Raw genomic sequence first — 27,166 nt, 5'->3', positions numbered from 1 at the left:
GGCATTGTGAGGAGACCGGTAAGCCTTTCATCCGGTCGGCCACTGCAACGAAGAGTTGCGTCGTCTTTCTAAAGTGCTTTGTGCGTCAATATAGAAAGCCAGGGCCCTGCGTACGTCCAAAGAATGCAAACGCTGGTCTTGGCGAGTAGCATGTGGTTTAGGATGGAAGACTGGGAGAAATATATCCTGATTGATGTGAAACGGAGAGACCACCTTAGGAAGAAAGGCAGGATGTGGACGAAGCTGCACTTTGTCCTTATGGAAAACCGTGTAAGGGGGCTCGGATGTAAGCGCCCTGAGTTCAGAAACGCGCCGTGCTGAGGTGATGGCTACGAGGAAGGCTGTCTTCCAGGATAGGTACAGAAGTGAACAGGTGGCCAGTGGCTCGAATGGAGGCCCTGTGAGCTTGGAGAGAACCAGGTTGAGATCCCACGTCGGAACGGGCTGACGTTGTTGTGGATACATCCGGTCTAAGCCCTTGAGGAATCTAACGACCATCGGGTTAGAGAATACCGAGGACGCGAGTTCCCCTGGGTGAAAAGCCGATATAGCGGCCAGGTGAACCCTAATTGAAGATCTCGCTAAACCCTGCTGTTTTAGGGAGAGGAGATATTCCAATATGAGAGGAATAGGTGCCTGTAACGGGGACATGGCTCGTTGTTCGCACCAACAGGAGAACTGTTTCCACTTGGCCAAGTACATGGTCCATGTTGAAGGCTTCCTACTGCTCAGCAGAATCTGTTGGACAGAGTGCGAGCATTGCTGCTCTGCCTGGGTGAACCATGGAGCAACCACGCCGTGAGGTGGAGTGATTGTAGGTCGGGGTGACGTAGACAGCCGTGGTCCTGAGAGATGAGATCTGGACACAACGGAAGTGGGATCGGTGTCTGAACCGAGAGCTCCAACAGTGTGGTGTACCAGTGTTGCCTCGGCCACGCTGGAGCAACTAGAATTACTTGTGCTTGGTCTCTGCGTAGTTTGAGCAGCACCTTGTGGACCAGAGGAAATGGAGGGAAAGCGTAAAACAGGTGGTCTTTCCAAGGCAGGAGAAACGTGTCCGATAGAGAGCCCGGGGCTCGCCCTGGTAGGGAGCAGAACGCGTGGCACTTCCTGTTGGCTCGAGATGCAAACAGGTCTACCTGGGGAAATCCCCACCTCTGGAAAACGGAAAAGATGATGTCCGGACGAATTGACCACTCGTGCGTCTGAAAGGACCTGCTGAGTCGGTCCGCTAAAGTGTTCTGGACTCCAGGAAGAAACGATGCCGTGAGATTGATCGAGTGGGCGATGCAGAAGTCCCATAGGCGAATGGCCTCCTGGCAAAGAATCGAGGAACGTGCTCCTCCTTGCTTGTTGATGTAAAACATGGCCGTGGTGTTGTTGATGAGAACTAACACACAGCGGCCACGTAGGAGATTGAGAAATGCCTGGCACGCCAGGCGCACCGCCATCAGTTCCCGAACATTGATGTGCAGGGCTAGTTGGGGTGCAGTCCAGAGGCCCTGGGTATGGTGTTCGTTGAGATGGGCACCCCAACCCAGAGATGAAGCGTCTGTGACCAGGTGCAGAGAGGGTTGTGGGGCGTGAAACGGCATTCCCTCGCAAACCACACTGTGATCTAGCCACCAGGTGAGGGAGGTCAAGACCGAGTTCGGAACCGTGATCACCATGTTCAGGCTGTCCCGATGTGGGTGGTATACCGATGATACCCAGGTCTGGAGTGGGCGAAGCCGAAGTCTGGCATGCCTGGTCACGTACGTGCAAGAGGCCATGTGACCCAACAGGGTGAGGCACGACCTCACTGTGGTAATTGGGAAGGCCCTGAGTCCTCGAATGAGGCTTGTGATGGTATGAAAACGATTGTCTGGTAGAATAGCTTGTGCACGTCCTGAGTCTAGGACTGCCCCAATAAATTCTATCCTTTGGGTAGGCTCTATAGTGGATTTCTCTTTGTTGAGTAGAATGCCCAACTCGTGGAATGTGTGTACTATTATGTGGACGTGAGCTCGAACTTGCTCTCTGGTGCGACCGCGTACCAGCCAGTCGTCTAGATACGGGAACACCTGTATCCCTTGCCGACGAAGGTATGCCGCCACGACGGCCATACATTTTGTGAACACTCTTGGGGCCGAGGATAGGCCGAAGGGAAGGACTGCAAATTGGTAATGCACCTTGTTTACCACAAATCGCAGGAAGCGCCTGTGAGGCGGGTATATTGCTATATGGAAGTATGCGTCCTTCATGTCGAGGGCGGCGAACCAGTCTCCAGGATCCAGGGAAGGGATAATGGTCCCCAATGAGACCATGCGGAACTTCAACTTTACTACGAATTTGTTGAGTCCGCGTAAGTCTAAGATGGGTCGCAGACCCCCTTTGGACTTGGGGATCAGGAAGTAGCGGGAATAAAATCCCCTGCCCCTTAACTCTAATGGAACCTCCTCTATGGCCCCCATAGACAGGAGCGTAGAAACCTCCTGTATAAGAAGTTGCTCGTGAGAAGGGTCCCTGAAGAGGGACGGGGAGGGGGGGGTGGGAGGGGGGAATGAAGAAAACTGGAGAGCGTATCCCCTTTCCACCGTGCGAAGGACCCAACGGTCCGAGGTTATAAGGGACCAAGCACGGTGGAAATGGGAGAGGCGATCCCGAAAGGAGGGGGCTGGATCCTGGGAGATGACTGGGGCGCCGTCCTCGACCGCACCTTCAAAAGTTCTGCCTAGGGCCTGAAGGTGGCCTAGGTGGCCCCTGGTTCTGACCGGGTTGAGGGTCGGTCAACCTTCTCCTACCACCTCGCCCCCGCCTTCTGGCAGAGTCCTGTCTCAGACGAGGTGGGGGGGGGGGTAGAACCGCTGAGGTTGGGGCCAAAATGGCCTGCGCTGGGGTCCCGGAACATGCATCCCCAGGGAGCGCATGATTGTTCTCGAGTCCTTGAGGCTCTGTAGACGAGAGTCCGTCTTGTCTGAGAACAATCCGTGTCCCTCAAAGGGTAAATCCTGGAGGGTTTGCTGCAGTTCCGGAGGCAAGCCCGAGACCTGGAGCCAGGAGATTCTCTGCATGGTGATACCTGAAGCCAGGGTCCTCGCAGCGGAGTCTGCTATGTCCAAGGAGGCCTGTAAGGAGGTCCGCGCTACCTTCTTACCCTCCTCCACTAAGGCCCCAAACTCTTCCCTGGAGTCTTGGGGGACCAATTTCTTAAACTTCCCCATAGAGTTCCAGGAATTAAAGTTATAGCGGCTCAGGAGCGCCTGCTGGTTAGCCGCTCTAAGTTGTAGCCCCCCGGCTGAATAAACCTTACGGCCAAACAAATCGAAGCGCTTAGCGTCCTTCGATTTGGGCGCTGCGGCCTGTTGACCGTGGCGCTCCCTTGCATTCACTGATGACACCACCAGTGAACACGGCTGGGGATGAGTGTACAAGTACTCATAGTCCTTTGAGGGGACAAAGTACTTTCTTTCCACCCCTCTGGCTGTGGGTGGAATAGAGGCAGGAGTTTGCCATATCGTAGTGACGTTAGCCTGGATCGTGCGGATTAGGGGCAACGCTACTCTGGATGGGGCATCCGCAGAGAGGATGTTCACAATGGGGTCCTGTACCTCCACTATCTCCTCTGCCTGTAGGTCCATATTACGTGCCACCCTACGTAATAGGTCCTGGTGTGCCCGGAGATCTATCGGGGGTGGACCTGTGCTCATTGTGCCCGCCACCGCCTCATCTGGGGAAGATGAGGAAGATGCCTCAGGTGGCAAGGGATCTAAGGGCGGGTCATGTTCCGATGAGTCCTGGAGCGGAGCATCACCTGCCCCTGGGTCCAGGTCGGCAGGTGGTGTGGGCACGGAAGCCTCCATGCCCCCTGGGGGAGGGCGAGAGATGGTGGATTCTGGGGACCTATGCTCAGAGCACACCGAGCGAGAGGCTGATGGTGGTGGAGCCCCTTGTGCTTGGTGGTACGCCCCCGGGGTCCAGAACGACCAGTGTGAAGGTCCCTGAGCGGGATCCTCCTCTACCTCCTCCCAGTGGCCCATGTCCGCCTCAGCGGCCTGCCCCTGAGGGGGGTATGCCGATCTCGAGGCCCCATCGGAGGAACGGGACACTGATCTCGATGGCCATGGCGGTGCCGATCGCGCCGAGATGAGCTCCGAATGATACGGTGCCGCTCGGTGCCGGTCTGGAGGTGATCGGTCCCTATGCGGTGCCGGTGAGCGGTGCCGAGATCGGGATCAGTGCCGATGACCGCATCGGTGCCAAGAGTCTGATCTGGACCTTGAAGAAGGTGACCGTGAGAAGACCCGGTGCCGGGAGCGGCCCCTCGACGTCGAGCGTCGCTCGTAGCGGTGCCGGGAACTACGTCTCGAGGTCGAACGGCACCGACGATCATAACGGTGCCGGGACGTGGAACGGTGCCGCGACGATGATCTTGGCCGCGAGTACGACCGGTGCCGAGGTGATAGTCGGCGCTGGGACTGCGAGCGGCGTCGGGACCTGCTTCGTGACCTGGATCAGTGCCGTGGATCCAGTCCTTGAGATGGGGGGCGTATCATAGCAGGTTTTCCCTTGGATTGCACCGGACGAGGAGCCAACGGTGCCGGTGGTTGGGGCAGTGCCGGCTCCGTGAGAGCAATCAAGTCTCTCGCCGTCGCGAAGGTCTCTGGGGTCGACAGGAGACACGGCTCCACCACTGACCGAGGGGGTGATCCCGTCCGCACCGGACTCAACGGCCTCGGAGCCGGAGTAGACGGTGTAGGAGGCACCTGCTTTTGGTTTTCCACAGGTGGACGCGGCTCTACCCCCGGCACCGGGGGGGCCGGCGTCTTCAGGACAGCAGTCTCCTGCGTCTTACGGGATTTCTTATGTCCCGGGGACAAGGATCGGCGCCGAGGCACTTGCGGCGGGCGCGGTGCCGAAGGGGTCCGGTGCCGCGGAGGCTTGTCCGACTCCACCCGCGGTGCAGGGGCAGTCGGTGCCGCTGGGGCACTGTGCACCGAGGCGCTTGGCGCCGGGGCCTGACGCGCCGATGGAGTGTCCGGGCTAAGTGCCACCTCCATGAGGAGTTGCCGAAGCCGAAAGTCCCGCTCCTTTTTAGTTCTCGGTCTGAAGGCCTTACAGATCTTACACTTATCTGTTTGATGGGACTCTCCCAGGCACTTCAGACACGAGTCGTGCGGATCACTTGTGGGCATAGGCTTAGCGCAGGACGTGCACTGCTTAAAGCCGGGAGCCTTGGGCATGAGCCCGGCTATGCGCCGGGGGAAAAAGGGGGAAGAACAACCCCCTTAATCCCCTTTAACTATCTACAACTACTAAAAGGTAAACTGAACAACTATCTAATACTATATAACAACTACAACTATCTACAGAAGAAATCGGATAAGCTAGGGAGAGTGGAGAACAGCTATGCCGCGCTCCACAGTTCCAACGACCGTCAGGGGCGGTAAGAAGGAACTGAGGGGGTGCCGGGTCGGCTGGGGTATATATCCAGCGCCATGAAGGCGCCACTCTAGGGGGCTCCACAGCCGACCCGCCGGGTGTTGCTAGGGTAGAAAATTCTCAGACGATCGTGCACGCGGCGTGCGCACACCTAATTGGAATCGATATGAGCAAGCACTCGAAGAAGAACTTAGGTAACCACCTTATTATTATTTCCCTTATCCTCCCTCCTCTGCTTTCATCTGCCACACTCACTGGATGTGTCTTAGTCTTAAATTAGATTGCAAGCAAGGCTGGTCAGAAACTTTCCATCCAAATGGTTTTTCAATGGAAAATTGGGTTTTCAACTAAATGAAAAATATCAGGAACAGTGTCAGCTTTCTGTGGAAAATTTTGATTTTTTTCATCGAAAAACCGAACACCCAAACCCCAAAACATTTGTAATCTGAAACGTTGCTGCAGTGCCTCATGGGAGCTGTAGTTCAGGTGCCTCATGCTCCCATTCTCCTCTATAGGCTAAGCTCCCTGGCTGGACTACATCTCCTATGATGCACCACAGCCAGGTACTCCTCTAACAGAGGGGAAACTGTGGTGCATCATGGGAGATGTGATCTGACCATGGAGGCCAGCGTATAGAGTGGAAAAGGAAAGAAATCCCATTTTCTGACCCTTTTTCTCTAACTGGAAGCTCTTTGGGGGCAGGGACTGTCTTTTCCTAGGTGCGTGTACAGCAGCTAGCACAATGGACCCCTGATCCTAAGAGGGATCTTTGGTTGCTACAGCAATACAAATTAATAATAATGGTAATAAGCCCAGTTACCAATGGAGTTGACCATCTATCCAAAGCCACTGTCTCAGCTGTTGGCAGGGGTTGACTGGGCCAGAGAGATTAAACTCTCCTCTTGCCCCTGGGCGGGGGATCCCCTCCGGTCAGGGATGAGGCACAGGGGCAGGGCAGTGAATGGGGGAAGCTTGTCCATGCCAGCCCCGTAGCTAAACAGAGACCATCAACCTCCAGAGCTGTCAGTACAGCACATTTCACCAGCACTTATTCTCACCAAGCAACCTTTAAAAAAATCAATAAATAAACGAATCACTCAGTTCCCTGAACAAGGTTAAAAATGTGATTTGATGTGTGTGGCGCTCCTTGCCGCACAGCTATTACGGAGCCCAGCTGCTCTAGGACGACAGCACATGGAAACGTCACTGCCACGAAGCCGGGGGGGGTGCAGGGGAAGGTCAGCCCTCGGGGGAAAGAGTCAACGACAGGAAGTGGGAAGACAACATCTGAGGCTTTCAGGAGGTTAGCGGTGGGTTAGGGCTGTACAAAAGCCAGTGGCTGAGATTTTCAGAACAGCCAAATAATGATTATTAATTATTTGCATTGTGGGAGCACCTAGGAACCCCAGGCACGGAGAAAGATCCTGTTGTGCTAGATACAAACACAGACCAGAGAAATGGTCCCTGCCCCAAGGAGCTTACAGTCCAAGTGTAAGACAAGAGACAACGGGTGGATGCCGACAGAGATGGGGGAGCACTAGGAAACAATGGCACCATACTCAGCTGATCGCCAGTGTTCTCAAGCACACCAGCTACCTAACTGCTAAGGAAGTTGGTTCCCAACTTCCATTCAAAATCATCATAACGGTTAATATTATGGTGCTTGTTGCTGCCAGAATCAGAACACTGGACTACATGGAACATTGGGGTGATCTTCTGTGCCCCTCCTCCTTGACGGACTCTGAATTTAGCATTCCCTTGTAGGGGCGAGAACCCAAATGCCACAGCACTGAGCTAGTGCAAAAGGACCTGAAAATTAAACGGACTGTGGGCAGTAAGTGGAAATGATTGACCTAAGGCTACCTCTACATGGGAGCTGGGAGGTGTGATTCCCAGTTTGTGTAGGTTTGTTAGATGGCATGCTAAAAGTAGTGGTGTCGCCAGGGTAGCACCGGTGGTGGTTTGGGCTAGGCGCCCGAGCATGTACCCACTCGGACCCCCGGGTACGTACTTGGGCAGTAGCCCCAGCCACCATCCATGCTACTCCGGCTATACTAGCACAGGCATGTCTATGCAAGCTGGGAATCACACCTCCCAGTTCAAATGTAAATGCAACCTAAGGAGAGTGAAGTGCAAAAAAGGAAACAGTAGGAATGTGTAACTGATGGTGGTTCAGCACTGCCAACTGCAACCCCTCTGAAATCACGAGTCGGGCCATCAAAAACCCTGAGAATGTGACAAAGACTGAGATTTTTTAAAAAAAATAAGTGTTGTGCTTTTTATTTGCCTCCTTAGTCTTTAGGATTTATGTTTACAAGCGCTTCTCTGCAATCATGTGTTCTGGAAAGGTAGTTTGTTTTTGTTTTTTAAAAACAAAAATAAAAGCTCAGAGACTCAAATAATCACATGACTCCAGGAGCTGGGGCTTTAAGAAAAAACACCAAATATCCCAAGGCTTATAATAAGATTACTAGAGTTCAGAACACTGGTTCATGCTTTAAATTCTCTCCTTTATAACAGTCTAGAAGTGCCATTAGTAACACTGTGAAGGACATTTTTTTAAAAGAATTATTAAAATATTCATTTGAATTCAACAGCCTGAACCTGAAACTAAATAGAACTTGACTTTTCCCAGCTTCTATTTCATGCAATGAAAACATGTCCTTTTTATGCACCATGCACTTCATGTTCTGCACTTAGAACAACACTGGATAGCTAGCACTGAAAGGTATTTAAATATGTGCCAGTGTAATCAAGACTAGTTCACAGCAAGATGGGTACTGCCAGCTCAAGGGCTTTTGCAATTCAGATTGGGTTCAGCACTGGTGCCGCCCATAGCATGGCCGAGAACTCAAAATGACAGACCAGAATGGCCTAGGCAGCTAGTACTTAATGGCAAAAGATGCCATATTATTCTTTTTATAAATCAAATGCAAATGAATACATCTATTTCCTGTTCAGGTGCTCGGCATGTCTTTGAAGACTGGAAATGTGCGTTTGCTGTAGGGCCTTGCATGCTGTGGATGAACTTCAAATGCATCAAAGGTTCTTTTCTGTAGCAACCTTAAGAGAGACAACATTGCCTGGGGATTTGAGTGTAGTCACGGCTCCTTGGTTTTGATCCAAGCTTTGCCACTGACTTGCTGTGTGACCTTAAGCAAGTAGTGCTGTACCCCTGCCTCAGTTTCCCCATCTATAAGAGGAGGATAATGATACCTACTCCCCACAAAGGGACTAGGACATCCTGACATCAGTGGGGTTTTGTCATTCAGGATTAGACCCTTATGTCTGTACAGTGCTTTGAAGACGTAAACTGTCTCTGTATAGACACAGAGCATTTTTATGGTTATTAAAGGCCAGGCGCTTGTGCAGGTATCTCTGGTCTGCAACTTGAGTGGGCAACTTATCTCGCTCATAACAGACCCAACCCCGAACCTGCTGGTGCCGATGGCCAAATTCCCACTGACTTCAGCAGATGCAAAAGCAGACCTGGTATTTCTAATGGTGGCTAAACCCATGGGATGCATTAAAATCACCACTTGGGGGTGGACGGAAGCAGCTTCCAGAACCTCCTATGAGGTTTTAGGTCAGTCTGGGTCTGTTCTAGGAATTCTCTCACCCTCAGCATTCACAGGAGCACACGGATTGGAGGAGCTATTGTCCAGCAGATCCCTATAGAAGAACAAGGAAGGAGGCAGCCAAGGCCCATCCTTACCGAGCACGTAGATCTTGGTGCCTCGCAGGAAGGAGGTGGCAGCGTACCTGGGCGTGGGCATGGTCGCGAGTGACACCCAGATGTCCTTGAGCATGTCGTAGTGCTGCATATAGTTGTGAGGCCGCAGGTCCAGTCCCATCCCGCCAGCCGCGTAGACTCTGTAGTCTGCAGAGGGCAGAGAAGCAGAGGCCACAAGGGCTCAGGAATGCATCCAGATCCTAATTATTTCCTGGGACAATGAAAAAGACACTTGCCCTCAGGGCAATCTCCAGGGTGCAAAAATGCATGCATTGCATGCATGTGAACATGCCAGCGTGCGTTGGTGCATGCCTGGGCACGTTGCACTGGCCTCTACTGGATGGAATCAGAACTGCTGAACTCTAGGTCCGAGTCCTTGTACTGCTAAGAGGTAATGGAGATTCTTTTGAGCCCCAGTTCAGTGCCCTCTCCACTACCCCGCAGTGCTGCTCTTCCTTCCGTGTAAACAGCGCTCTCGAGAACCTCAGAGCCACTGATCTGTTCGGAGATAGATTTACATCCCTACAAGTGAGGGCGTATTTGCCCAGAGCACAGCTAACTTTGGGCCTAGAGCACTGTCCCTTGGCACGAAGGATATTTGGGAGCCACCCTCTCAGTTTTCATACTGTGCCATGTAAATCTTTGCAATAACTCAGACCAGGAGGTATTGTACTGTCAGGCCCATTCCAGTGCACCATGGCACTTGTCCTGGGCAGGGAAAGGGTTAACGAACCAGAAGCAGTTGCCAAAGAGGCTCTCTTCCCTTTCGTAACAATGGAAGGAATATGAATCCACCTTCTTTATCCCCCTCCCAGTGCACCTAGACAGATATTTAAGCACTACAGCAAATAAAGCACCTTTGTGCTCTGAACTGGAAAAGCAGCTTCACCCAAGGGGTGGGGTTTGTTTGATTCTCTCACCCAATCTGCTTTTGCCATCCTGTCTGGTTTATTCTGGGCCACCAAACGGTGACTGCGGACAGGGGCATCTGCGTTTCACGGAGCCGATCCTGTGTCGATCGGCCCCGGTCCCAGCAACTCACAAGCCTGAATCTCAGAGTCTTCGGTGATGTCTACACTGCAGCTGGGAGCGAGCCCCCCAGCCCAGGCGAACTCCCGCTAGCAGGGCTTGAGCTAGCCTGCGAAAAATAACCAGGTGGGTGTTCTGCTCGGGCTGGAGCTCGGGCTCCCTAGAGGGTCAGGTGGGCTCAAGACCCTGAGCTTGCACCAGAGCCAGAACAGCCACATGGCTATTTTTAGCACTCTAGCACGTCTACCTGCCTGGGCTGGGAAGCTTGCGGCCAGCTGCAGTGTGGCCAGACCCCTACAGGCCCAATAAAGCACACATGGTAGGGGTGAGAACTGGTGGCACAGCAGAAGCATGTTTAAGAACCAGTCAGGGAGAAAGTGTTGCTCTCCCAGCTCCCCCAATGTCCATAGTGCAGAGGTGCATTACTGCATCAGCCCTGGCATTAATGTAGAAGGGCGTAGGCCTGTGCCCACCAGATACCGATAAGCTCTTGGAAAAGAGCTGCAAATAAATGACTGGGGAATAGGGAAATAATGCCAGAGGGTCGTGGGGGGAGGGAAAAGCCTGGTAACACAGGGGCTCTCTGCTTTGGATATAGAAATGCAGGGCTGGGAGGGATCTCGAGAGATCATCTAGTTCAGCCCTCCGCACGGAAACAGAATTAAGCATGCCTAGACCTCCCTTCTGTGAGGGGAAATGGGGCTCATGACAGTGAGGACTAAGATCCCTGGCTGGCGCCAGATACATGCCTGAGCTCTCACACCGCCCTGCTGCTGCCCTATGTCTTGACTTGCAGCACCCTCTGCTATTCCAGCCTTGGGGTTCCCATGTGGAGCTCAGCCAGAGCCCCTCCTGCTATTCAGTCTGGGTGTTCCCTGTACCCAGCTGATGCCCCCCTGTCCTGGCCTGCGTCACAGGGGTTAAAGTGGGGGGACTGTTTACCTTTGGGGCGGTTTAGCCCCTGAGGGGGCAGGGTGCGAAAGGTGCTGTGGAGGAGCAGGCTGTGTTGTTTCACTCTGGCTGGGATACAAGTACCTGGCTTTTGCTCCCTGGAAGAGGAGATGAGGTCAGAGAAACAGATGGTGCACTCAAATTACAGAAGAGTTAGCACAGCGCTCTCCAGCCCATACTTAGGAAGGGCGTCTGAACTGCCTCAAAGCAGGCGAAGGATGGTTAGTCCTGTGACTCAAGCCACGGTGTCAGAGCCAGGACGCGCACAAGGCACAGAACCAATTTGTTCATAGCTGACTCCCCGTCACCCACATCTGTCTCTGGGTAACAACAAATCCAGTCCTCACCAATGGAATCCTTTACATACAAACAGGGAGGTGTGTGTGTGTGGGGGGGGATTTCTCCGACACAAACCTTCCAGGCTTTATTTCCAGAAATGAAATCCAAGAACCCAATGGCAGCAACCTGGTCCACAAGAGCATCCCTATAATAATCCCCCAGCGTATGCAGAGCAGAGCACGACTGAGCATCCCTACAATAATAAACCAGTATAGACTCAGACTCATAGACTTTAAGGTCAGAAGGGACCATTATGATCATCTGGTCTGACCCCCTGCATGCTGCAGGCCACAAAACCGTCCCTACCCCTTCCCTGGACTCTGCTGATGAAGTCCCCAAATCCTGTGTTTTAGTGACTTCAAATGGCAGAGAACCCTCCTGCTAGCGATCCCTGCCCCATGCTGCGGAGGAAGGCGAAAAACCTCCAGGGCCTCAGCCAATCTACCCTGGAGGAAAATTCCTTCCCGACCCCAAATATGGCGATCAGTAAGACCCCGAGCATGTAGGCAAGAGTCTCCAGCCTGACCCTTGTTAGCCATTATACTATTTACCTACCATTGCTCGGTATTCCTCAGCTAATATGTTTTACCATTAAACCATTCCCTCCATAAATTTATCTAACTTAATCTTAAAACCAGACAGGTCCGTCGCCCCCACCGTTTCCCTCGGAAGGCCGTTCCAATATTTCACCCCTCTGACGGTCAGAAACCTTCGTCTAATTTCAAGCCTAAACTTCCCCACGGCCAGTTTATAGGAAGCCCTCAGCAATCCCAAGCAACCCTATAACACCACACCAGTGTAGGTGCCCTCCCCCCGAGCACTTCTGAACAACCTTACACTAACAAACCAGTCTGCTCAAGGAAGACAAAATATTGTGGGAAGGATTTATGTTCCAGGCTTTTCTGGCCAAGCTGATCCCTGGTGTGTCTTTGTTTAAGCCAGCAGACTTGCATCAGGGATGAAACTGGCTCAAAGATGGTAAACATTGTTGTTGTTGTTTTTTAAATGCCTTGACAGTATCCTTTTTAATCCACCTAAAAACAAAACGAACAAAACCAACCAACCACTTCCAAAGAAGCTGTCTGGCGACTGGATCATGAACGCCTCTTCTGCCTAGAGCACCTCAGGAAGCTAAATGACCTTCGGGCTCATTGCATGAGAACACAGCTCCCAGCCTGGGGCTTTTCATCGCATGGCAGCACATTCCAAAGGAAATCAATATTCCAAGCCTCCGCTTAAAAATTATAAACAAGATGCCTAGATAGGCAAGCCAGAGCCCTGATACAAGGATTTTCTGTATGTCCATTTAATGCCACAGTATTATGAAAGGCAGAGGAAAGAGGAGTGTTTGGAGCTCACCAAAAGACACCTCCTTTTCTTGCACCACAGAATTTGTACCTGCATTTTGCACTCAATTCAGGCAGTGGTGCAAATCAGAGCCCTTGTGTCTCTAATGACTGTACCGGAAGCAGGGGGAATTGGGCAATGGGAAGCATCAGAGCTCGCATTCACACTTGTGCACTTGGTTCATTTGCACAGGTGCAAATTTTGGGATCTGGCAGTGCTATCCCTACCGATGCTGCAGAATGCCCCTATTCCATGAATAGCCCCATAGGGGTATCACAACCTGGCCCTTTTCAGGGGCAAATTGTCACCTTCTTTCCAAGGAAGATGAGGGCATCGACTTTTGGAAAATGCACCTACTGACACGCTCCCTAAACAGGCCGTGAGGTTCAGGGGGTTCACAATGGGGCCTTGGGCATAGGTGGCGGGTCATATGGGCCTGTGGTGGCCGGGCTCCACCAATATTCAGAGCATGGAGGTCCAGCTCCACCTTTCCGCCAGCCCCGTCCGCCACCCCTGGAGCGTCCCTGCGCAGCGTCTGGCTGCCACTCCCCGTGCTGCGCTCTCACTGGCCGGTGGCCGGCTCCTTTCACGCTGCGCCCACCAGCACCGCTCCACCGTTCCGGCTATAAGGGAGCAGGGCGGGCTGAGGCAGCTGCTGCAGTCTGCGGAGGGAGGAGGCACATGTGACGGCAGCTCCCCCACCTGGGCCCTGACCCTTCACCCATCAGGCCACTAGGTGATGGGGCGCATCCTCCATCGCCCCCGGCGCTGGACAGCACACACACAGCGCCACAGGGGGCCGGTGGAGAGGGGCCCTGGGAGCCCATGCAGTGTGGTGCAGGGTGAGTGTGTTGCCGGCGGTAGACCCACCGTCAGTAATTCCGGGCCCCAGGGCAAATCAATCAATAGGCCCCCTGCACCCCTCCCTCAGCCGGGGCCACAAGGCTTTCCGCCTGGTGAATGCGCCCTACCCCAAGGCGCCCTAGGTCAGCTGCAGTCCTGTCCCTGGAAGAATTCTGAAAGGCTGTTGAGCTGGGGGAGGCCTGGGAAAGCTCAAGGCTTTTCCCATTTCTAATAAAATCAGGTCACAAGAAGGCAGAATGATTTCACCTGTCTACTTAGTAACTCATTATGGCTACGGTAGAATCGGCAGCTCCATTGTCTGTTTCTCCAGAGGGCAGTGGTACAAGTGCCAAACCAGATAAAGTGGTGGATCCCACCCATTTTATGGCCCAAATGGGAGAGAGATAAGGAGCCTACCATCTCAGCTGTAAAGCCCTTGGAAATAAATGCCAACCAAGAGCTCTTTGTTCCTATTTGTAGCCCTTCAGGGAAAGTCACTAATTGTCTCTGCTCACAGATTCTGACCCATTTTATGATCCTTGTAGCTTGGTTTGCAGAGGTGCTAAGTGCTCATCACTCCTACTGACATGAACGGGAACTTTAGGTTTCCAGCATCCAGGGCCGGTGCAAGGAAGTTTTGTGCCCTAGGCGAAACTTCCACCTTGCACCCCCCACCCCAGCCCTGAGGCAGCTCCCTGCCCCCCCCCCCGTCCTGAGGTGCCCTCCCACGTGGCAGCTCCCCCCCACGGGGAGCCGTGCGGCAGCTCCCCACCCGAGCTCACCTCTGCTCCGCCTCCTCCCCGAGCACGCCGCTCCCGCTCTAATTCTCCTCCCCTCCCAGGCCTGTGGCACCAAACAGCTGATTGGCGCCGCAAGCCTGGGAGGCAGGAGAAGTGGAGCAGCGATGGCGTGCTCGAGGAGGGGGCATAGCAGAGGTGAGCTGGGGTGGGGAGCCCTGCGGCAGCTCCCCCCCCCCGCCCTGAGGCACCCCCGCGGCAGCTCCCCATCCCCCCCGCCCGGGGAGCCGTGCCACACCTCCCCACCCCAGCTCACCTCTGCTCTGCCTCCTCCCCGGCACGCCACCCCCGCTCTAATTCTCCTCCCAGGCTTGCGGCACCAAACAGCTAATTGGCGCTGCAAGCCTGGGAGGCGGGAGAAATGGAGCAGCGACTGCGCGCTCGGGGAGGAACGCTGTAAAAAAAAAATTGGGGGCACTGCTTTTTGGCACCCCCAAATCTTGGCGCCTTAGGCAACCGCCTAGTTTGCCTTAATAGTAGCACCAGCCCTGCCAGCATCTGAGACAATCAGGCCATAAGGCCTTGGAAATGCACGTGAATGGGACCATTCCAAGGACCAAATTCTGCTCTCCATTCAATCCGGGATTGAAACTTGTAGAACTGGGCCCTACATCTCTAACACCCCTATTGGCAACTCTGACTTACAGAAATCCTGCAGAACTAGAGCTGGGCCCAAGCCAAAACCTGGGATCCAAAAGTCACCCAACATTGGGAAAGTTTGGATTCCAGCAATGCAGCTTTGCCTGTCTAAAATAATCACAGCCATAAGAGTGCTCACCGTCCACAGGCAGAGCTGAAGAGCCAGAGGGAACCACCGGATCTGTCTGGTTTCAGCAGCCTCAGTGAAAAGTCCTCTTTACAGTGGTTCTGGTCAAGTCCTGCCTTGTTTGGACATTGCAAGGAGGAGGGGTCTAGCTGACCCAACTTCTCCAACCTCATCTCGAGTTCTCAGTGCAGGGTTTGGGAAGGGGGATTGCTTCCTTGACCCTGTTCAAAGCCCCCCACCACCCCAAGAGTCTCTGAAAGCTGTTTGGCTAGATGCATAAATTGAACTCTCACCTTACCCTCCACCCTTTCTCTCTGTAGTGCCACTCCCCACACGCTGCCTAGGAAACAAATTCTCCTTGCCTTTCACCGTCACGGAGATGCCCATCGAGGCTTCCCTCAAGGAGTTCCTCTTCTTCCACTTGCCATCATCTATGTTGTACATCTCCACTATCTTCAAGGGCGTCTGGTTCATCCCGACCCCTCCTATCACCATGATCCGCTTGCCCAGGGTGGCCACGGCTACTCCGGCCCGGGCCGTGGGCATGGGAGGGAGAGAGTTCCACTGGTTGGCTTCGGGGGAGTAAACCTCGAAGCAGTTCATGGGGACTCCGTTGTCGTCGCAGCCTCCGATGGCAAAGACCTGGCCGCCTGCCTCCACCAGCGAGCAGTAGACCCTGCCGCTGGGGAGGGGTGCGAGGGTTTTCCATTGGAAATCTTTGGTACTGGGCACTTCCATTGCGGATCGTCAGGGATGAGGCAGCATCTGTCCTGCCTGCCAGAGGGCTGGCTAAGCTGCAAAACACAGCCAGAGACAAGCATCACACACAGGGAAAACAAGCAGAGAAATATACAAAGAACCCCCACCCCCACCAGAGAGCCGGGCACACTGCAACCCCTTCATGAGCAATGCATCTATTTCCACGCAGCCGTCCATAATGAGAGGTCCCATCTACCACAGAGAGAGAGAGAGAGAGAGAGAGAGAGAGAAGCAGGAGCCGGTACCTTTCATCACGTCTCCATTAATCCTGCAGTTCCACATCTGCCAGAGCAGCTCACGCACAGCCAGGTCCTAAAAATAAAAGGCACAGGTTGGATTCAGCTCGCTCCCCCCTTTTCTGAGCATCCCCTCCCCCACAGGACATTCCAACCGAGGATGCTGCCAGCTGTCAGCTCCCCGGCTCGGTGCTTCCTTGGCTCATTAGGAACTTTTCTTTCTTTAATTCTTCATTGACAAGATTATTATTAATGCCCATTGTCAACATCTTCCCAAACCCCCAGGGGGAACCTACTATGGTACCTCCTGCTGGGAAAGGCAAAAAGGCTGGAGTACAGAGACCAACCCTCCAGTCACAGCTCTCTGACTGTCACACGCAGTATTACAACTGAACTGTACAAGATCCAAAAAGCAGCCCAGCAGGACAGAGTGAGAGTCTCAAACTACCCTTGGAAACCAGGGATTATTTTTTCCTCTCGCCCTGAATAGCTGTCAAACCTTCAGATGAAATGAACAAATGAAGAGCGACAGAGGAGAGGAGACACACAGAAGGGGATCGAGAGAGGCAGCCACCCACGCACTCACACCTGTGTATAAATAGGTGTGCAAACCACAGTGAGAAACTCAGCCTTCGTTATGTAACCCAAGCTGCTGGCGAGTTTAAACTTAAAGTAAAGTAGGATTTATATATCCCATCACTCTGGGACTGTATCATCCTCAACACACACAGTATACAGAGCACAGGCACACTTCTGGCTCCAGGGGCCAATGCTCCTCTCCAAGTGTCACAAACTGATCCCTGAAATTCAGGCTTCTAGCAATAATGGATATTTGCCACTATCAAAGTAGAGCACATGTGGTGGTTTATTAGCCTATATGGGAAACCTTTCCCCACCTAGCATTGTAATGCTTCGGAGTTATCCTTTATAGTGCTTTCACAAAGTAACATTATCCCCATTTGAAAGAGGGGCACAGAAAGGTGAAGTGATTTGCCCAAGGTCACACAGCGAGTCAGTGTCGGAGATGAGGAAAGAACCCAGGAATCCGGACTCCCGGAGTGCAGGGCTATCTGACTTGGTCCCCATTTCCTCTGGAGCTTTCGGGGATCTTGATGCATGTGAGATGCAACCTGAGCCTGCTCCTCTGCACGGTTTCGTTTTAGAGAAGCTAACGCCCATCACCTCTTCTCAACCTTCTGGCTAAGACTGAACATGGCATCAGTTTAAGCCTCGGATACCGTGATTGCCCTATTGTGGGGGGAACTCTCTCCTGTTTGTGATGGGGGAAGGGGTCGACTCAATGGCCTAATGGCGCTTTCCCATCTATTTCAAAGGTAAGGTAAAGGCAAGCCCTAAGCCCAAGCAAAGCCAACAACTGGCTGTGGTCCCGGCTTTTTAGGGGCAAAGTCCAGCCCCACACCCCTCTGCATCAGCAGGAGCAGAGGGAGAGGAAACAATTTGCTCCCAGACACTTCTGCGCGCCCCATTCCAGAAGCCTGAGCTCACACCACCACTTGCAGATCATGGCTCTGCCCAAAGGCAGCAGCTGGGATGCCCCTTGCCACTGCCAGAACTAGGAGCTATCACAGAACTCCAGAGGAGATATGTCCGCAGCACCTCCTACTAACCCACACCACGTCTCATGCCATGCCTGGCATTGCTTCCTAAGGAGCCAGGCCTCCCACGTTAGAAGTCCCTGGTTGCTTCTGGGCCGACAGGACTGTCCACACACACAACGGGTGGGAAGTACTTACTCCTCCAGTCCCGGCCACATTGCTTCAGAACTCCCCAACTCAGAACCCTTTGACAGTGAGAGCAGATTGAGAGAGCCTGTAACCTAGCAACAGCCACCTACAACTCCCTTTAATCACCCATCATTTCTGATCTGAGTTGCTATCTTGATGGGTTCACTGAACCGCACTGTGGAGCATGAGCAAATTCTCCCCAGAAGGAAAGAGGGGCAGAGGTTCTTAGCGCCAAAGGAACCAGGGCTATCAGAAAGGCTCTGCATGGCTGAAACTTTCCAGCCTGAATTCAGTGCTGTGGCAAAGGACAGAACTGATAGCCCTGCTGTGGCACGGTCGGTAGAGCATACAGACCTGGTTTCTGTGCCCAGCTCTGTCACTGACCTGCTGGATGTCCTTGGGCAAATCACTTCGCCTCTGTTTTCCCCATCAGGAAAGTTGGGATACTGATAGTTTGTACAGCCTCGTGAGATCCACGGATGGCAAGTGCTATAGAACACAAGCGATTATTATTATTTATCCCTGAGTGGGTATAGAACTGGCATCAGCAAAGCAAACTTCTCACACACTGTCCTGCTGTCATTTGCTAGCCTTGATCCGTAAGGACCACCTGCAGGTGAGCTCAGTCTGCCTAGCCCAATCACTACTTAGCTTCTTCACTGCCAATAGAGGGAGGGCAACTGTGATGCAGACAGCTGACTACTGACAACTGGACTGAGGTCCATCAAATTCATTTCACACATGAGCTGCTAAATAGTCTTCCAACAGCACAGCACTGTCCAGATCTTAACCGGCAAAGTAAAGCTGAGGTTGGTTTCTTTTTTAAAAATGTAAAATGGGTTATTGATAAATATTATAGAATTCTTATATTGTGCTTTACATCAGGAGATCAAAAGGTTGTTTTTTTGCAATTCAACCTTCCAATTTACATGTTTATAGAGCGGATCAAATAATATTAATTGGATAAGCTATTGTCCTTATGCATTATCAGTGCTTAATTTGTAAAGAAAGATGTGTCAGAGCTCAAAATGGAGTCTGCCGCACACCATCACCTCACACGCACCGTAGGCGCAAGGTCACACCGTGCATGCAAGTGTCGAATTGCATGTGTTACTAAACACCACTGACAGCAGAGGTGCTGTGCTGAGCCCCTGCAAGCTCCGACACAAATTAAGCTCTGTGCGTTACTGAGATTGTAAGCGTTTTGGGGCAGGGACCATCTTCATTATGGGTGTGTTTATGTATAACCTAGCACAACGGGACCTTGGATCAGGACATCTAGGCACTCGCGTACTACAAATTAACCTGTAATAACAATAAGTCAAAGCATTTTGTGAATTATTTGATCACTGAGAGATTCAAACAACAACTAGATCCTTATGTAGTGTAAGTCAGCATTGCTTCATTGTCTCTTGAATAATAGATGAACAATTCAATATTTGTCAAATATATAATTTCACTCAGAATTTGATCAGCTCTGTGGTTTTTATTCCTTCCCCACCCTCCTGTACCTTGGTGGCTTGGAAGCCCTCGTTTAACGTTTTCACCCGTAGTTTATTTTACACCATCACAATAGAACCAGCATGGCCCAGCAAACAGGGCATTGGACCAGGAGACTTGAGTTCTATTCCCAGCTCCGCCACTCACTTGCTGTGTGACCTTGGATAAGTCACTTCCCCACCTATAAAGAGCTAAGCATTATTATCCCAAACATTTGGCAAAAGCAGAACTTCAGCTCAGGTGCCAGGGAACAGTATTATTTAGTCAACCAATTCCTCTTCCCATGTGGGATGCAACTTATTTTCCAGCAGTTTAAAAACTAGCCACTTCGACAAGGTATCAGTGGCAAATCCTCTTCCCGTTACCATCCTATGAGGTTTCAGCTACACTGCTCTTTAAGCGGACTTCAGGAACCGTGTTTAAACAGGATTCCAACTGAACTAGATTCTGCCATGATTTGACCTTTGCGAAGCCCAAAGCATGTTAACTAAAAATGATGAGCCAGATGCTTAGCTGGTATAAATCAGCATTGCTCCACTGATGTCCACAGCATTTAAGACCGCCTAGCTTCACTGATTTCATTGCCAATTTACACCAGCGGGGGGACTGGTCCCAATGTTCTAAACCAGGCTTTCTGAACAAACTTCGACCCCAGGAACTGTGACTGGGCAAACTGTGTTACTTAGACACCAGCTAGAACGGGGTTAAAACTAATGTGAAGCTCCCAAATGTGGTTTAAGGGTGAATGTACTCAGAGCTTAGCAGCTACCTCTGTCCCTCTCTGGGGTGGGAGACCCACACGAATATTGTTACTGTAATGGGAAGTACAGTCGCAGCACACTGAGGCATCAAGACCAAGAGTTATAACCCTTTCAGTGCCTTTGGCAGCAGTCTGAGCTGATCAAGCTTCCCTGTACTGAGTCAGTTGCATTGCTTTCCTTGTGAAATGCAAGATCCTTATTGGAACAGGAGAAGCATAGGGTTCCGAGGATTTTGTGCAGGTTGGCCTGAAAGAAGCAGATTTTCCTGCATATGATTCAGTGGGTGGTCGTTCCAGGGTCAGCATGGGGGGAGGGATAGCTCAGTGGTTTGAGCATTGGCTGGCTAAACCCAGGGTTGTGAGTTCAATCCTTGAGGGGGGCCCATTTAGGGAACGGAGGTAAAAATCTGTCTGGGGATTGGTCCTGCTTTGAGCAGGGGGTTGGACTAGATGACCTCCTGAGGTCCCTTCCAACCCTGATATTCTATGATCAAAACTGAGACAACAGGGCCTAGGAGCAAAATCTAAGGTAACCCAAACGTAAAGGGAGGCAACGTCACAATCCCACAGTCTGTATTCAGCTGTCTCATTAGGGAATTTCAATAGTGGTGAAAATGAGAGGATTGAGAACACCACACAATGCAGACATTCGCTATGCAAGCTTCTTTCAGCCCACAGGGTCCTGCTAATTCATCTCCCTCCTGACCTGCAGCAATCTGATTACTCCAGTCCTGAGCCTCCATACAGCCCTGCCAGTGCATCTCAGTCCTGAACTTGAGGAACCCTGCTTTCCAGTGCTGGGTTCTTGACTCCCCGCACAGCTTTGCTAATTGATCTCAGCCCTGACCTGAAGCCCCACACTCGGCTACTGCAGTAGAACCTCGATTTCACAAGCACCAGCCTTATGAACAACCAGTTATACGAACCATTTTTTCCCAAACTGGAGAAAAACAAGGGAGAACAAGTGATTATGAACAAGTCGACATCCCTTCCCATTCTGATGCCTTCAGTGCTTGGGGAATCGCTTTGCCATTGGTGTGAAGGACAAGACGAAAGCCACACAGTGCACCAGGCTGCAACTTATGCCCTGCATCTGCTCTATTTTTGAGCTGTTTGATTTTATGATCTGAAACCCCAATAAATTAGCAAAAGAGGGGTTCTACTGTACATACCAGGTCTAGGCTCCCCTACACAATGCACTAATGAGCCAATGCACCTCAGCCCTCCCCTAAAGCCCCTCCCCCCCTTCTATTCATTGCTGGGATTCCCAGACAGTTCAGCCAGTGACCACTCTTAATCCTGTCCTGGAGCAAACCCTGAGCCTCACACTTGAGCTTCAGAGACTCCCAATTGTGTCAGAGCACAAGAAAGCCATGGGCTTGATCATGGCCCCATTGAAGTGGACAAGAATCTTTCCACTGACTTCACTGGGCTTTGGATCAGGCCCATAGCGAGGACAGACTAAGCAGAGACCTGCCAAATTCATTCCAGTTGTGACCCACGTCAAATGGAACCCAGGCGTGGGCGTCCAAAGGGGAGCATCTAGTGCATTAATCTGCTACCTCGTATGAGTTTCAATGCCAAGGCAGCAGAATTATCTTCTAGCCTTGCCATCCATCTCTAAACAATATACAATAAAAAAAATAGTTAAGGTCAGCCTGAAACACTTAGTCCTTCCCTCCTCTCTCAAGGGGCACTAGGGTTTTCACTCCAAAGTAATAACTGTGCCGTGCCTCGGGACTGTATGGCTGTCACTAATGTGCTGAGCAAATAGCCCCAACCTACTTCAGCCATTTTCCTCTTCATCTACTCCCAGGCAAATGGAATTACCACTTAATTATACCAAACAAATTGGAAGCGTTAACATTTTCTTCCTAAATGGCTACATTAAAACAAAAATGAATAGTAATTGCTTTTCTATCAAAGGAGATGGGAGAGGAGAGATTCTCTTCGTCACGCTGAGCCAGTTGCCAGAGCTGCTCAAATCAGTCTCGCCCAGAAAGTGCCAGGATAAAAGCTCCTAGCAGCGGGGTATCCCTGGACCACTGGGTGCATTTGTGGTTCATAGCAGGTGACGAGGTGTTGAAAGCAAGGTGGCAGGGAAGGCAAGAAATTTACAACCTCAAGAAAGAAAAATACAGGGGGCCTGAATATGGGAGTGAAACTGATGGGAACAGAGGATGCACAGCAACTGAAGCCTCTAGTCCAGTGGTACTGTACCCCTGGGGGTACACAGAGATCTTCCAGGGGGTACATCAACTCATCTAGATGCTTGTAAAACTAGACAACAGGCTACATAAAAAGCACTAGTGAAGTCTGTACAAACTAAAATGTCATACAGACAATGACTTGTTTATACTGCTCTATATACTATCCACTGAAATGTAAGTACAATATTTATATTCCAGTTGATTTATTTGTATAATTATATGGTAAAAATAAGAACGGAAGCAAAAGTGTCTGTGACACTGGGTATTTTTATGTCTGATTTTGTAAGCAAGTAGTTTTTAAGTGAGGTGAAACTTGGGGGTACACAAGACAAATCCTACTCCTGAAAGGGGTACAGTAGTCAGGAAAGGTCGAGAGCCACTGTTCTAGGCCATAGTTTGTATCCTACAAGAGTTAAAAAACAACCTGGAAGCTGTTACAGACAAAACCATTATTCCTTGCCCTCTGGTTTCCATCATGCTTTGAACAGGTCACGGTTTGGTATCTCGGGGGAGTGCAGAACATGCACAATTAATGTTACTTTTTAAATATTCAGCTGGCGTGACTCTATTGAAGTCAATAGAGCTACACAAAGTCACACCCGGCTGAGGATCCAGCCCCACGGTTTTTAAAGCAATGTTTATTATTTGCAGCAATTTGCTCTTTACAAAAACAGCTATTTGCCATTTATTAAACAGCTGTGTGTGTTAAATATTGTAGTAAAGTGATTGTGCGTCAGTGTGTTGGGGGGGGAGGGGGATGAACTCTGAACACACCTAGATTTGCTAGAATGCAGGTAGGTCCTTTATGCTACCTCTCTCTTTCATAGAATCTCATCTCACACGTATTTCAAAGGGCGTCATGCTCTAACGGTAAAATTCACCCCTGCGCAGTGGGCCAGAGCAAGACCTAGGAGCCACTTACGTCTTGAGTCTTCATTCCAATGAAAACAGCTTTGTTTGGATTTAAACACGCTTCTAAAGCATCAGCAAACCCAAACATTGTAGCCCTGTGCAAGTTAGTGCCTGAGAGCTGAGAGTGTAAACCTACTAGAGAATGACTGCAAAGGAAAGGGAGCCTCTTTTCACTCTCCAAGCTGAATGAAATGCACAAGGGTCTTATATGTTGAAAAGTAAATGTGATGCTCACAATTCTTTTCATTTTATGCCAAAGGTTAAGGAAATCTGGAGCTGGTACACCACTGCATGCTCCAAGCTGGTGGAATGATACCGATTTCCAAGGAGTTACAAGGCTTGATTTGCCACTGTGTTTCTTAAAAATATAGGGCTTCGTTCTGATCTCACATTGGTTGTACACAGGCGACTCTGAACTCTGCTGGCTTTGGTGGAGTTACTCCTGATTTACACTGGCGTCAACTGAGAGGCGAGTTAAGCCCATGACATCTGACAGAGTCCCTTCGAGGACCACGATCCTAAAATATTACAGCTCCCCAGACTGGTTGCACGGTTGCCAAGACGTGGGCTAGACAGACAGATGCAGATTAGCCACCAGCCTGACAAAGACACTAGAGAACCTATATTCCTTCTGATTCCAAGAGGAAGCTCTTGTACTCACCTAAATGTCACATCAGATAAGTGCTGTGCAGCTCTGCTGTGTGCTATCTGCTATCAAGGAGGTTTGAATGTTTTGCTGTGAATAATATGACAAACCAATACCAATAGCTGAATCCACAATTATTCTCAATACACTGGGGACTGTCACAGCAGCAGAGACAGGAAGACGGGCAACAATATGTTGGGAATGTTATGCAAACACTGGCGAAAGATCTCATCTCCTGTTCCCCAAGCACAGCATTTATGTTTCCGAGTGAGCTGCTTCATTTCAATTATACTGACTGCCTGCGTGCTGTTCAAAGGAGCAGGAGGAGACTACAGGCAGCATGGCTCGGAGATAGAGACACCGTCTCAAGGGAGGTACTTCAGGGCTGAGAACTGAGCTGATATTTGCTCTTCGAATGGCCAGCAGGGGAGAGAAGCTTCAGCCCCACGCCTGCCGGGGACAGAGAACTCCAGGGCTGCAGGCGCCGGTGTTCTCTGTCCCCAGCAGGCGTGGGGCCCGCCTAGTGCTCAGCAGGGGAGAGAAGCCGGGGCCCTGCGCCTGCTGGGGACAGAGTACTCTGGTGCTGCGGGCGCCGGTGTTCTCTGTCCTCGCGGCTTCTCTCCAGCTTCTCTCTTTCTGGATTCATATATTACGTAATATTAAATATGATGTTTTTCGTATTATTTAATGTACAAATACAAAATAAGCCTTGAAAAACTGTTGGCGCCCGCCGCACTCTTCTGAAAACATGAATGTGCTACTGGCCACAAAAGGTTGGGGACCATTGATCTAGGTCCTGTGGGAAGATATGAGGGTGAAGTTGGCAGACATGGAATCCCAATCCAGCATTCATGGAACACCTGGTGGCAGGAGGGAGGCCTCGGCGTGGATCCTGTAGCTACATGCCCCGTAATCACCACAAGGACTGTGCTGAAGATCACATCTCCTTGTGGGTGGCTTTTCTCCACCCCTTCACTGTGTACGCTTCTTGGGGTATGTCCATATTGCAATCAAGGGGTGCAGTTGCAGCTCATGCAGACATACCCAAGCTAGCTTTCATCCAGCTAGCTTGGGGACTGGACCAGTGAAGCTGCAGCAGAACATGCTTCAGTGTGCACTGTACAAACCCACCCAGAAGCCTGGCTAATTCCTCACGAGGCTAACCTGCACTGAACCACCAGTACCTGAGCTAGCTCCATTAAAGCTAGCTTGAGTAGGTCTACACAAGCTCCAGTCACACCTAGATCGGTCTTCACAGTTGAGGATGTGAGGGACATTCACAAACATGAGCCATTTTTTTTAGGTGACAAATCTGAGGAACTGTCCCAGATTGAGGTATCATTAGAGGAGGTTTTGAAACAAACTGATAAACTAAACAGTAATAAGTCACCAGGCCCAGATGTTATTCACCCAAGAGTTCTGAAGGAATTCAAATGGGAAATTGCAGGACTACTAACTGTAGTCTGTAACTTATCACTTAAATCAGCTTCTGTACCAAATGACAGGAGGATAGCTAATGTGATGCCAATTTTTAAAAAGGGCTCCAGAGGTGATCCTGGCAATTACAGGCCAGTAAGCCTGACTTCAGTACCAGGCAAACTGGGTGAAACTATAGTAAAGAACAAAACCGTCAGACACATAGATGAACATAATTTGTTGGGGAGTAGTCAACATGGTTTTTGTAAAGGGAAATCATGCCTCTCCAATCTACTAGAATTCTTTGAGTTTGTGGGGGTGGTCAACAAGCATGTGGATAAGCAGGATCCAGTGGCAATAGTATATTTAGATTTTCAGAAAGCCTTTAATAAGGTCCCTTACTAAAGGCTGTTAAGCAAAGTAAGAAGTCATGGGCTAAGAGGGAAGGTTCTCTTGTGGATTGGTAACTGGTTAAAAGATAGGAAACAAAGGGTAGGTATAAATGGTCAGTTCTCAGAATAGAGAGAGATAAATAATAGTGTCCCCCAGGGGTCTGCACTGGGTCCAGTCCCATTCAACATACTCATAAATGATCTGGAAAAAAGGGGTAAACAGTGAGGTGGCAAAAATTGCAGATGATACAAAACTACTCAAGATAAGTCCCAGGCAGACTGTGAAGAGCTACAAAAGGTTCTCTCAAAACTGGGTGACTGGGCAACAAAATGGCAGATGAAATTCAAATGTTGATAAATGCAAAGTAATGCACATTGGAAACATAATCCCAACTATACCTATAAAATGATGGGGTCTAAATTAGCTGTTACCGCTCAAGAAGGATCTTGGAATCATTGTGAATAGTTCTCTGAAAACATGCACTCAAGGTGCAGCAGCAGTCAAAAAAGCGAACAGAATGCTGGGAATCATTAAGAAAGGGATAGGTAAATGGACAGAAAATATCATGTTGCCTCTATATAAATCCATGGTATTCCTGCATCTTGAATACTGTGTACAGATGTGGTCGCCCCATCTCAAAAAAGATGTATTGGAATTGGAAAAGGTTCAGAAAAGGTCAGCAAAAATGATTAGGGGTATGGAACGGCTTCCATATGAAGAGAGCTTAATAAGACTGAGACTTTGCAGCTTGGAAGAGAAACCACTAAGAGAGGATATGATAGAGATCTATAAAATCATGACAGCTCCCCAGACTGGTTGCACTGTTGCCAAGAAAAGAAAGTAAATAAAGAAGTGTTATTTACTCCTTCTCATAACACAAGAATTAGGGGCCACCATATGAAATTAATAAGCAGCAGGTTTAAAACAAACAAAAGGAAGTATTTTTTCACAACCTATGGAACTCCTTGCCAGAGGATGTTGTGAAGGCTAAGACTATAATAGGGTTCAAAAAAGCACTAGATAAATTCATAGAGGATAGGTCTATCAATGGCTATTAGCCAGGTTGGGCAGGGATGGTGTCCCTAACCTCTGTTTGCCAGAAGCTGGGAATGGGTGACAGGGGATGGATCACTTGATGATTACCTGTTCTGTTCATTCCCTCTGGGGCACCTGGCATTGGCCACTGTTGGAAGACAGGATACTGGGCTAGATGGACCTTTGGTCTGACCCAGCATGGCCGTTCTTATGTAGACATCTCGAGTCCGGGAGCGGGTACACATGTGGTGCTGCACACCAGCTGCTCAGTGTGGACAGCTTCACCTACTGCCTGATCCAAAACCCAAATGAAGTCAGTGTACGCTCT

The 27,166-nt window shown here is 50.6% G+C and overlaps 1 protein-coding gene across 11 annotated transcripts in view; it reads right to left on the bottom strand.

The window, feature by feature from the left end:
- Nucleotides 1-27,166, bottom strand: part of KLHDC8A (kelch domain containing 8A) — a 51,527-nt gene that overhangs the window by 5,403 nt on the left and 18,958 nt on the right. For 7 of the 11 annotated variants that reach the window (XM_054028473.1, XM_054028472.1, XM_054028480.1 and 4 more), the window contains 3 exons: nt 16,231-16,297; nt 15,589-16,020; nt 9,137-9,301 (listed from right to left, as the gene is read on the bottom strand). In XM_054028473.1, the coding sequence (XP_053884448.1) occupies nt 9,137-9,301; nt 15,589-15,964 (541 nt within the window). In that variant the 5' untranslated portion in view covers nt 15,965-16,020; nt 16,231-16,297. Of the gene's footprint in view, nt 1-9,136; nt 9,302-15,588; nt 16,021-16,230; nt 16,298-16,525; nt 16,597-18,350; nt 18,456-19,477; nt 19,648-27,166 lie in introns of those variants that run through there. The other 4 variants (XM_054028477.1, XM_054028479.1, XM_054028478.1 and 1 more) reach the window with 4 other exon arrangements.

The sequence above is a fragment of the Malaclemys terrapin genome, chromosome 4 (genome assembly GCF_027887155.1).
Source record: "Malaclemys terrapin pileata isolate rMalTer1 chromosome 4, rMalTer1.hap1, whole genome shotgun sequence".
Lineage (NCBI taxonomy): Eukaryota > Metazoa > Chordata > Testudines > Emydidae > Malaclemys > Malaclemys terrapin.
This window is presented reverse-complemented; position numbering and strand designations above follow the sequence as displayed.